The sequence below is a fragment of the Conger conger genome, chromosome 4, assembly GCF_963514075.1.
Source record: "Conger conger chromosome 4, fConCon1.1, whole genome shotgun sequence".
Classification (NCBI taxonomy): Eukaryota; Metazoa; Chordata; class Actinopteri; order Anguilliformes; family Congridae; genus Conger; species Conger conger.
The window spans coordinates 4732518-4743933 of record NC_083763.1 but is presented as its reverse complement, the minus strand read 5'-3'; the positions used below and the strand labels follow the sequence as shown (position 1 = coordinate 4743933).

General features: G+C 51.8%; 1 protein-coding gene across 1 annotated transcript in view; it reads left to right on the top strand.

The window, feature by feature from the left end:
- Window positions 1-11416, top strand: part of patj (PATJ crumbs cell polarity complex component) — a 114752-nt gene that overhangs the window by 2755 nt on the left and 100581 nt on the right. Inside the window, exons 4-9 of the mRNA XM_061237740.1 lie at window positions 768-881; window positions 4371-4450; window positions 5202-5258; window positions 5600-5734; window positions 8379-8546; window positions 10211-10279. Coding sequence (XP_061093724.1) covers window positions 768-881; window positions 4371-4450; window positions 5202-5258; window positions 5600-5734; window positions 8379-8546; window positions 10211-10279 — 623 coding nt within the window. The remainder of the gene's footprint in view (window positions 1-767; window positions 882-4370; window positions 4451-5201; window positions 5259-5599; window positions 5735-8378; window positions 8547-10210; window positions 10280-11416) is intronic.

Here is an 11416-nt window from a genome sequence, read left to right as displayed (position 1 = left end):
TCTCTCCCCCCTCCCTCTCTCCCTCTCTCTCCCCCTCCCCTTGGAAACGTGCCTCTAAACGCGCGGCTGAAGAATAAGGAGTCGGGAGCCGTGCCATAAGTGGCAGTTACGGCGTAATGACTCGGGTTCCCCGCTCCCCCGCTGCGCTTACGGGTCGACGCCATGTTGTTAACGGCGACGGTCGTTTCTCCGCGAGCGAGATCTCCGCAAAATGGCCGCACTGGGCCTCATTGCCTCAGTGTAATGCGTCTCGTTGTCGTGAACTAGCGGCCGTTCTAGGAGCCGTCGCCGGGTTTGGGAAATTGAAGTTTTGATCTCGTGAGCGTTGATGAGGGGACTCTTGAGGGTTTGGCGTGCGCTGGTCTGTTTGGGCCGTTTCGTAGTTACCTGCAGGACAGGTGGACTTGATGTCAGAGCTGATTGGGTAAGAGCGGAGTAACAATGAGAAGCGGCACCAGGGTTGCAGAACCATGGTGTACGGACCCTACGAAACTCCCTAGGAAACCGCCCTCGGAAACCGCTTTAGGAAACACTTTAGGTAATGCTCTAGGAAATGCCCTAGGAAACACCTAGTCATGGCTAAAGGGTGTTGTTAGGCAGATGTGTGTGTGTGTGTAGGAGGGGTGTTGGGGTGGTGTGTGTGGGTGGGGTGTTGGGGTGGTGTAAGTTTGTGAACATTCATTTGGGGGTCAGAAGAGCGTTGGGGAAGCCCTGCTTTAATGGCCTCCTCTTCCTCCTCTTCCTCCTGCCTCCTCTTCCTCGCGCAGTGGAGAGGGAGTCCTCCAGGGTGTCTCTGAAGCGGTCGGCGGAGGTGATGGTGCGGTCGGCGGTGGAGCTGGCGGACAGCGGCCCTGGCGGGGCGCGACCACAGCTGGCGGGAGGTGAGATCTCATGTCCCTACGGCGCGGCAGGGGGGGGTTCCGTCTCTCACAGAGCTCCACACGGTTTCATACTGAACCGTCACTGCGGGTGTGTGTGTGTGTGTGTGTGTGTGTGAGCGCATGAACAGGGTGGGCATTGGTTCCCAAACCAGGAATTTGATGTGTCCACCTCAAGTGCAACTGTGCCCTTGAGGAGTACATCAGGGAGGGCTGGTATTTCCTCATTTTCCCCGTCTGTTACTGTTACTGTCTGTTAGCGTCTTTATGACGGTCTTCACTGAAAAATATACATATATACATAAAACTGAATTACATTGAGGTGGAACCAATAAAATGGCTGGATCTGGCCGGAGGTCCCCAGGGGGAGGTTTGGGGGCCACTCCACTAGGGGGCAGTATCACAGGTAACGGTGAGTATTGTGTCGCAACACACAAGGACAAGGCCATTTTTGGCAAAACAACAGAAAGTGTGTAATCTTCAGTCGGTGTGGACGGGGCTGTTTCCAGGGAACGCGTTCTTCAGACCGCTGCACCTCCCATCCTGTACGGTACGACCTTTGACCTGGTCCGCGCCCACCGCTTGCCGCTGTGGGTTAGGGTTCACGGATGCTCCCCGCTCTGTCTCTATCGGTCCCTCCCCCTGTCCTGGCCGGTGGGTCATTCCAGGTTTTTTTTAATTTTTTTTTTACGATTCACCACTTGCCTGACTAGGCGTTAACTCGAGGGGGGGGGTGGGGGGGTGGAAGACAATCCCCCCCTCCCTCCCCCCTTGGGGCCCGGGTCAGCGCGAGGGCGAGCCGTCACTCTACCCCCCCCCACCCCCCCGTCTGTCCCGCCACGCCGGGCACGGTTACCGTCACGCGAGACGGGCCAGCGGATACGCGTATCCAGATCGCCAACCCGCCACCCCGCCACCCCGTCAGCGGAAGAGCGGCCCTGGACCTGCCGACGGCGGTGTGGCTCGCGTTACTCCCCGGCCTAATTAATCCAGACAAGGCCCCTCTACCTGCCAAATTCATAAATAAAGAGTTCTGTTGCACCGGGCCAACGCGGGGCTGGGATAACAACGACAACGTTTCAGGGGCTTATTTCCCAAAGGGGGAATCGCGCTGCCTGTAAAACGATCGCCATTTTAAATCAAAATACCCCCCCCCCACAGTCACCCGCGCCCCATCCTCCCCCCCCCCTCCGTTTTTAATCTTTTTTCACTTTTTTTTTTTTTTCTCTTCTTTTTTAGTGCTGAAAAAATAATTTAGCAATTACGAGGCCTGGTAGACTGGCTGTGTTGGGAACGTCTCCGTGCGGATGGTGTCGGAGCGCCGCGGCGTTCCGAGCGGAAATCCGATACGGCGTGAGAGCTGGCGGGGAAAAGTGTGGGAACGCCGTTCAGTTCGGCTCGCGGATGACGACTCCGGAGTGCCGCTGTGGTCGATATTTTTGGGCCTCTTTTGTGTCCTGCAACAGCCAGGATCTGAAACAGACATTTACATGCTTCCAGACGTGTTATGAAACCCTTTTTCCTCCTGTTCTGTTCAATTCCTTTGTAATCATTCCCGTTACGTTACATTACTGTTATTTCGCTGATAGTTTTATCCAAAGCGACTTGCATTAATTTGACTAAACAGAGGCCGGTCCCCCCAGGAGCAATGCGGGGTTAAGGGCCTTGTTCAAGAGCCCAACAGCTGCACTGATCTTATCGTGGCTACACTGGGACTTGAACCACCGACCTTCCGGGTCCCAGTCTCTTTACACTGAGCTCCTGAGGCTGTCCTTGGAGTAGGAAAATGTAGATTTTGAACAAAGGTAGTTGTACATTTTATGTATTTTTTGTACCAGAACCAGGATTTTGGATGTATTTGTAGTCAGTGAGCAGTGCTGAACAAACATACTTCACAGTATTTAACTAAAGGGAGTTCAACTAGCCAATCAACAGCATTATTCGTCTGGTCTGTAGCCTGAAGCAGGTCCTGTTCTGCTGTCATCAGCTCCACCATCTCACTTCTGAAAATGATCTCGATGCGCTCTCTCTATGAGCAGAGGGGGGGGGACATTCTCTGGGCTTTCCAGAGAAGGTTGTCCTCTACCCGACATTAAAATTAACCTCGAGCCGAATCTAACATTAAAATTAACCTCGAACCTCACTCACAATGACGCATTAACCTCGAAAACCCCCCCCACCCACCCCCCCCCAGCCTTGACATTAACTTAAAATCCATACCCCAATTGATTATAGATTTCCCCCCCCCCCGTTCCGGCCGGGGCGGACCGGTTTGAATCAGCGCTCCGTTTTATTCCCGCTGCCTGTCGGACGTCTGGAGCGCAGATGTTTCCGCGCGCTCTCTGACACACGCTATTTATCGGCGCGTTTATTCCGTCCAACGCGTGATTAATCGCCCCGCCGCCACCGCGCGGAGAAATGCTAATTTAATCAGGCCTTCCGCGCCGCCGCGGCCTGGGCGCTAGCGCTGCTGGGACGCTCGCCTGTGCAGCGGGAGAGAGAGAGAGAGAGAGGGAGAGAGAGAGAGGGAGAGAGAGGGAGAGAGAGGGAGAGAGAGGGAGAGAGAGAGAGGGAGCCGGCGTCCTGGGACGCTCCGATCGCAGGGCTGGCTCGCGTTTGTACCCGTTTGTTTTTCCTACGGTCTACGGTTTCGTGCACGGCGCTGATTTGCTTTGCGCCCCCCGCTCCTTCCCCTCAGCTGTGAGTGAACTCCGCGTCAGGAAAGGCGGTTTTTTATTTTATTTTATTTTATTTTATTTTATTTTATTTTTTTGGGCTCCATATCTTTTCACGCGTTGCCGTTAGCACCGAGCAGCATAGCTTTAAAAACGAGATTTATGAACGCTCAATACACGTTTATTGGTCAGTTCATTTCCATACGATAATCAAAATGAAAATAATCTGGTTTAATAAATCATTAATTACACGCTCTCGCGCGGCCTACATTCAGACGGTGGCTGTGCCAGCTCTTAAAAAGTTTAATTCCGCAGTGCGAGTGCTTAAAAGATTTTATATGCAATTTCAGTTCTGGGCTGAACTGGCTGGAGTTAATGGGATCGCGAATGTTGGGTCCGTTTGCTGGAGGCTGTGTCGTGGGTCAGGGACAGCCCTGGTTCTAAACCGTTTAAGAGTCACCAGCTTGAATAACTTGCATGCATGCTGAGGGAGACTCAGGGCTGTCTTCCAAACTGCACACTTGACATCAGTTTGGCTGTGGGGCCCCTCGCGACCCTGGGGTAGGCAGCCCGCTTCCTGGAGTGTCAGAGACGGTCCTGGTTTCTGCTCCGTCCAAACCTGTGACTTAACCAGGGCTAATGAACGCAGGAGACCATGTGCTGGAGACACTCAGCGTTTCACCATTCAGAATATGCAGCCTTTTAATCATCCGTCAGACTCAGAACTCAGAAACGTCTCTGGCTCTCCAGGACCGGGGCGGCCTACCCCTGCGATAGCGCTGGAACATGTCCTTAACGGGCCCTGTGTCTGCATTAGATCCAGACCAGGCGTCTCTGACGGAGTGGGAGCTTCGGACCAAGTGGGAGCAGGCCCTGGGACCAGACTACAGTGTCCTGGTAAGACCCGATGAACACACACCGCGTTAAAGGAAGCGACAACACCACGCACAGGGGGAGACACACAGTCTATCGCACTGACAAAACAACGGCAACAATACCGAGAGAGCAGATGTGTTCAGAACATGCTGGTGTGGAGATGTCAGTGATCTGTGGAATCTGTGTCTTTGAAGTGGATGTGTAGAACAAGGCAGAATGTTCCATCAGTGACTTTAAGACCTGTCCACCCACACCAAGAACTATACCAATAACTATAAATATGTCCTTTTAAAAATAATTTATCTCAAGTAGATGGTGGAATCCACATCACAAGTATAACGCCAACGACAGTGAAGAACGATATCTTGGGGATCAGTGTGATTTTTAAAAAATTTTAATTTACATTTTTTATTTTTCAGCTGCAAGCACGATAAAACATTGACAGCCATTCAAAATCCATCCAAATTTACAGGACACCACATTGAAAATGGCAGATGAGCTGCATAGATGTCAGCTATCAGCATAGCTGAGAGACGATTGACAGAACGTTGTAGTTCATCAGTGTGGATGCTCACATTGTTATAGTTATCGTTGATCAGTGTGGATGCTCACATCGTTATAATTATCGTTGATCAGTGTGGATGCTCATATCGCTATTGTTTGAGTTCTAGTACATCAGTATGGATGCTCTGAGCATCACAGTTCTAGTTCTTGGTGTGGACCGGGCTTCACAGTTGTTCCTCGTTTGGAGTTAATGTGGAATGTCCTTCAGGTGGTGGGGCTGGATCCTGTCATAGAAGACGACGCTGAGCTCCAGAAGTACTCCAAGGTAAGAAATGAGTACCAACTTTTCAGTTGTTCAAGCCCTGCTAGGGTATGTGTGGGGCATGGTGCTTGACTAGGCCTGCCTATAGTCTACTGGGTAAGGTGCTTGACTGGGCCAGCCTGTAGCCTCGTGGCTATGGTGCTACAATAAGATCAGTGCAGCTGTTGGGCCCTTGAGCAAGGCCCTTAACCCCACACTGCTCCAGGGGGGATTAACATTAGACCCTGCTTAGTCTAATCAACTGTAGTCGCTTTGGATAAAAGCGTCCGCTACAGAACTGTAATGTCATGTATTCGGCTTGTGTCCGAATGTTCGGCTCGTGACGATCGATGTTCTTCCTCCAGCTGCTCCCGATCCACACCATGCGTCTGGGGGTGGAGCTGGACTCGTTTGACGGACACCACTACATCTCCACCGTGGCCCCCGAGGGCCCCGTGGCCAAACACGGCCTGCTGAGGCCGGAGGACGAGCTCCTGGAGGTACCGCCCATCCATCTGTCCATCCATCCATCCATCCATCCATCTGTCCATCCATCCATCCATCCATCCATCAATCGATCAATCAATTGATCAGTTAGTCGATCAGTCAGTCAGTTGATCAGTCATTTGATTGAGGTGAATCACCTCCTCATGTTGCCCAAGGTACTGGGGCCTATAGCATAAAAGAGAGAACTTTTGGAAAGAAAAAAAACAGAACAAGCATTATGTTTGAACAATGTTCTAAGGGTATGACGTTATTATCTTCAAGTATTATTTTCAATTTCATTCGCATAGCCATTTTCACAGAAGAGTGTCACAAAGGCGCTTTACGGAGTAAACGAGGGGAAGGATAAAAGGTGGTAAAATCCCAGCCCTGAGCCCCCAGATAGCAGTGGGGAGAAAAAACCCTCAAACCTGGGCGAGAAAAGGCTCCCCAGTGGGCTGGAACCTGGAGAGGAACCCGGCTGTCGGGTTCTCCGCCGGCCTATAGGTTGAGTTTAAAAGTCCACGCGGACGGATGTACAGCACGCGGTTCGGCAGAAGGTCTCTCAACCCTCGTCCACCTCTAGCGATCGACGCGATTGGCTGGAGGGGCTCCCCCCACACTGGGCGCAGATTGTGCCAGGGTGGGGGGGTCCGGTGACCCCCCCCCCCCCCCCCCCCCCCCCTCGTCTCCAGGAAGAAGCGCTGTTGCCGGGAGGGAGGGAGGGGCGTGAGCGGGGGCAACAGACAGGCCCGGCGAGACCATCTGCAGGACCTTCCCCTGCCCCCAGCCCCCCCCGGCCCTCCTTCCTGCCCCCCCCCCCCCCGCCCCGCCCTGCTTGGCACTGCGGATGTGGGCCACTGAGCCCTCCGCCTGTCGCTGTTGGCACAGGAAGAAGGGAGGGGGAGGAGACAGAGTGCATTATGGGGGGGGTTGGGCGCGAGCGATTGAAAATGAGAGATTGAAAAACGCCGGAGGAGTATTTCACATTGGGGATTTTAAAACGACACACTTTGGCAAAAAAACCGTATTGCTCTCAAAAATGATGTGTTCATAATTGACCCTTTTTTTTTTTTTTCTACAATGTATGTATGAGTTAACACACGCATCGTATATTTGTAACATAAAACAAATTATGTGTTGAAATGAACACAAAAGTGGTAACAAAAGAAAGTGTATTGGATACGAACACATTGGGTTTTTAAAATGCCACGCTTCGACGAAAACGTATCATTCTCAAAAAGGATGTTTTAATATTTTTTTGTTGGTATATATAAACACGGCCCAACGTCACGTTAAGGACAAGACATTTATTTTGTGTTGCTTTCAATAGTTTTGTTTTACAAATATACAATGTATAATGACTGTTTAACCGAAACCGTGTTGACATTAACACAAACTAAATGTCTTGTCCTTAACTTGACGTTTGGGTGCGTTCATAAATGTTTAAAAAGACATGTCGGTTTCAACACGTCTGTTTTGAGAATGTATTCCGTGTTATCACGGGGCGCCCCAGCGGGGCGGAGCGGGGTGAATTCCGGAGGCCCGGTAAACGCTCTGAATCCGGGTGTGGGGCACGGGGCGGGGGGCGCGGGGCGGGGGACGTGTCCGTGTCCGTCCCGGGGCAGATGGTGTGGAGGCGCGCCCCAGCGTGCTCCGTTAAAGGGCTATCGAGTCGCCGCGCGTCTCCCAGGGCCTCCTCACAGCCGAGCGCTCTCCTTCGCTCCGGACACCTCCTCTCTCCTCCTGCTCTACCTCCTCACCTCCTCCTGTTCCTCCGTCTGAGTCGGGCCCACCTTCCCTCACCTCCCGTTCTCCCGCTTACCTGCGCCGCGTGTTATTTAGACGCTTTTATCCGGAGCGGCGTGCAAGACGTGCCTCACTGAAGGTCACGAGAACTACAGGACAGGACAAAATGGCCGATTTGGCTGAGGCTACTTTTAGACACTTACAGTTACTAAAACATTAAGGGTTACTCATGCATTAGGGGTTTCTAATTTATTTAATAAAATTGATGTCATCAGAACAATTTGTCTCATTGCCACAAACGCCCCTAACTGGCATCTTCTCTCCCCTGGCTGGCTACTCAAAAATGCCCTTCAATTTGGGTAAGGTGGGCATCAGCCCTGTAGCCTAGTGGCAGTGCATGATTGGGAGGTTGGTCGTTCAAGCCCCTGTGTAGACACAGTAAGGTCAGTGCAGCTGTTTAGGCCCTTGACCAAGGCCCACATTGCCCCAGTGGGACTGGCCCCTGCTTAGTCTAATGAACTGTGAGTCTCTTTGGATAAAAGTGTCCGCTAAATAACTGTAATGTAAGTTAAGAACTGTGAGCAGTGACTTGGGCCTTTGCTTTGGGTTGACTGCGCGGTGAGACCCCTGATGTTGCGTGGGCTGACCCCTGACCTCTGATGTTGTGTTGGCTGACCCCTGACCTCTGGCGTTGTGTGGGCTGACCCCTGACGCGTGGGCTGACCCATGACGTCACGTTAGCTGGCCCCTGATGTTGCATGGGCTGACCCCTGACATTGTGTGGGCTGACCCCTGACATTGTGTGGGCTGACCCCTGACCCCTGACATTGCGTGGGCTGACCCTTGACCCCTGACATTGTGTGGGCTGACCCCTGACATTGCGTGGGCTGACCCCTCCTCTCCGCGGCGCAGGTGAACGGCGTGCAGCTCTACGGGAAGTCTCGGCGCGAGGCGGTGGCCTTCCTGCGGGAGGTGCCCCCCCCCTTCACCCTGGTGTGCTGCCGCCACCTGGCCGAGGAGGGCAGCGAGTTCCTCCCCCGCGAGCAGGAGGAGCAGGAGGACTGGCACCTACAGGAGCAGGTGAAACCGCCAACACTGCTCCTGGTGCACACTGAATAACACTGCTACAGGTACAACACTGAATAACACTGCTACAGGTACAACACTGCTACAGGTACAACACTGAATAACACTGCTACAGGTACAACACTGAAAAACACTGCTACAGGTACAACACTGCTACAGGTACAACACTGAATAACACTGCTACAGGTACACACTGAATAACACTGCTACAGGTACAACACTGAATAACACTGCTACAGGTACACACTGAATAACACTGCTACAGGTACAACACTGAATAACACTGCTACAGGTACACACTGAATAACACTGCTACAGGTACAACACTGCTACAGGTACAACACTGAATAACACTGCTACAGGTACACACTGGAAAAACACTGCTACAGGTACAACACTGAAAAACACTGCTACAGGTACAACACTGCTACAGGTACACACTGAATAACACTGCTACTGGTACACACTGAATAACACTGCTACTGGTACACACTGAATAACACTGCTACTGGTACAACACTGCTACAGGTACAACACTGAATAACACTGCTACAGGTACACACTGGAAAAACACTGCTACAGGTACAACACTGAAAAACACTGCTACAGGTACAACACTGCTACTGGTACACACTAAATAACACTGCTACAGGTACACACTGAATAACACTGCTACAGGTACACACTGAATAACACTGCTACTGGTACACACTGAATAACACTGCTACTGGTACACACTGCTACAGGTACAACACTGAATAACACTGCTACAGGTACACACTGAATAACACTGCTACAGGTACACACTGAATAACACTGCTACTGGTACACACTGAATAACACTGCTACTGGTACAACACTGCTACAGGTACAACACTGAATAACACTGCTACAGGTACACACTGAATAACACTGCTACTGGTACACACAGAATAACACTGCTACTGGTACACACTGAATAACACTGCTACAGGTACAACACTGCTACTGGTACACACTGAATAACACTGCTACAGGTACAACACTGCTACAGGTACACACTGAAAAACACTGCTACAGGTACACACTGAATAACACTGCTACTGGTACGACACTGCTAGAAGTACACACATGTATGGAAAACACTGGTACAAGTACACACAAAGGAGAAAATGTGGCCGACATGGCTCAGGCAGTAAGAGTAGTCGTCTGGCAGTCGGAGGGTTGCCGGTTCGATCCCCCGCCCGGGCGGTGTCAAAAGTGTCCCTGAGCAAGACACCTAACCCCCAAATGCTCCAGGTACACGCAGGGAAAACACTTCTACCAGCACAACACTGCTACAAGTACAACACCTAGAAAAAAACTGCTACAAGTACAACACATAGACAAACACTGCTACAAGCATGGAAAATGTTGCTACCAGTACAACACTGCTACAAGTACACACATTTATGGAAAATGCTGCTACAAGTACAGACGTAGAACAACACTGCTACACGTACACACATGAAACCTTGCAGGTGCCTATCAGTTGCATGGAAGTTTCTAGAACCTGAAGTACAAATCCAGGCTTCCGGCAGGCGGGAAAGTGCCCTCTCTGTTTATCCGTCCGTGGAGTGAGGATGTGACCTGACCCGCATGCATTAGTCATTACTCTCCTCTCTCCCCCGTTCTCTCAGACGCGGAGTAACCCGCCGGTTTTGGCAGAGCGCGGCTCCCCCTGGCCTGGCGAGGTGGAGTCCAGTCTGGTAAGCTCGACGTTCGCCTCTTCGCTTCAGAGACGGCCCCGGGGGGGCCGAACGATACGGGGGAAACCTGGTTGTGTATGCGAGGGGGGGGGGGGGGAACATCTCGCCGGGTGTAAAATATTTTATTCATCGTGTTTTCCGGGCGTGTCCCGAGCGCTCGTAGCGCGTAGCGGGACCGTAACCCACGGAGACGGCGTCGGCGCGGCAACGACGTCGGCAACGACTTAACTCCGGATCAAAGCGCCGCAATCGGGTTTACATCTGGAAAAGGGCTCCCGTAGGAGTCGCCGACCTAAATTCTTTAGCGTTTGTTTGTTTGTTTGTTTATTTATTTATTTATGTATTTTTTGTGCTCAGCTTTCCATTGAGAATTTTTTGTTTTTTGTTTTTCTGTTCACTGTTGCATTTAAAGGAGGGAGAGGGCAGGGTGAAAGGGTAGGGGCACCGGGGGGGGTATTTGGGGCAGGTGGGGGCGGGGGAGAGTGGAATGTGATCTGCAGGAGAGGTAATGAGCTGGAAACAGGCCCTGGGCCACGGCGGCCAGGGGAGGGTCAAAGGTCAGCGCTGGAGGAAGTGGCTGAGTAAACATGTCAGAGAGGGAATATTCATGTCCGCTCTGGACCAGCACGTGCTTTGAATCCAAACCCCACAGTGCCGCGCTGTAAATCCTCAAAGCCGCGCCGGTTTTTTACATTGCGTTAGTTATTTGTCTGACGCCTTTATCCAAAGCGAATTAAATTTATGACACGAAGCAGGAGGACAATCCCCCCTGGTGCAATAGGGGTAAAGGGCCCAAACGGCTGCACTGATCTTAGTACGGCTACACTGGGGCTTGAACCAGCAGACTTCCAGGTCTCTGTCAAGCATGTTAGCCACTAGGCTATAGGCTCTGGCCCAGTCAAGCACCTTAACCACTAGACGATAGGCTGGCCCAGTCAAGCACCTTAGCCACTAGGCTACAGACTGGCCCAGTCAAGCACCTTAGCCTCTATGCTATAGACTGGCCCAGTCAAGCACCTTAGCCTCTATGCTATAGACTGGCCCAGTCAAGCACGTTTGCCACTAGGCGATAGGCTGGACCAGTGAATCAGGTTAGCCACTAGGCTACAGGCTGCCACATTTTCAAAGGCGAAAAGG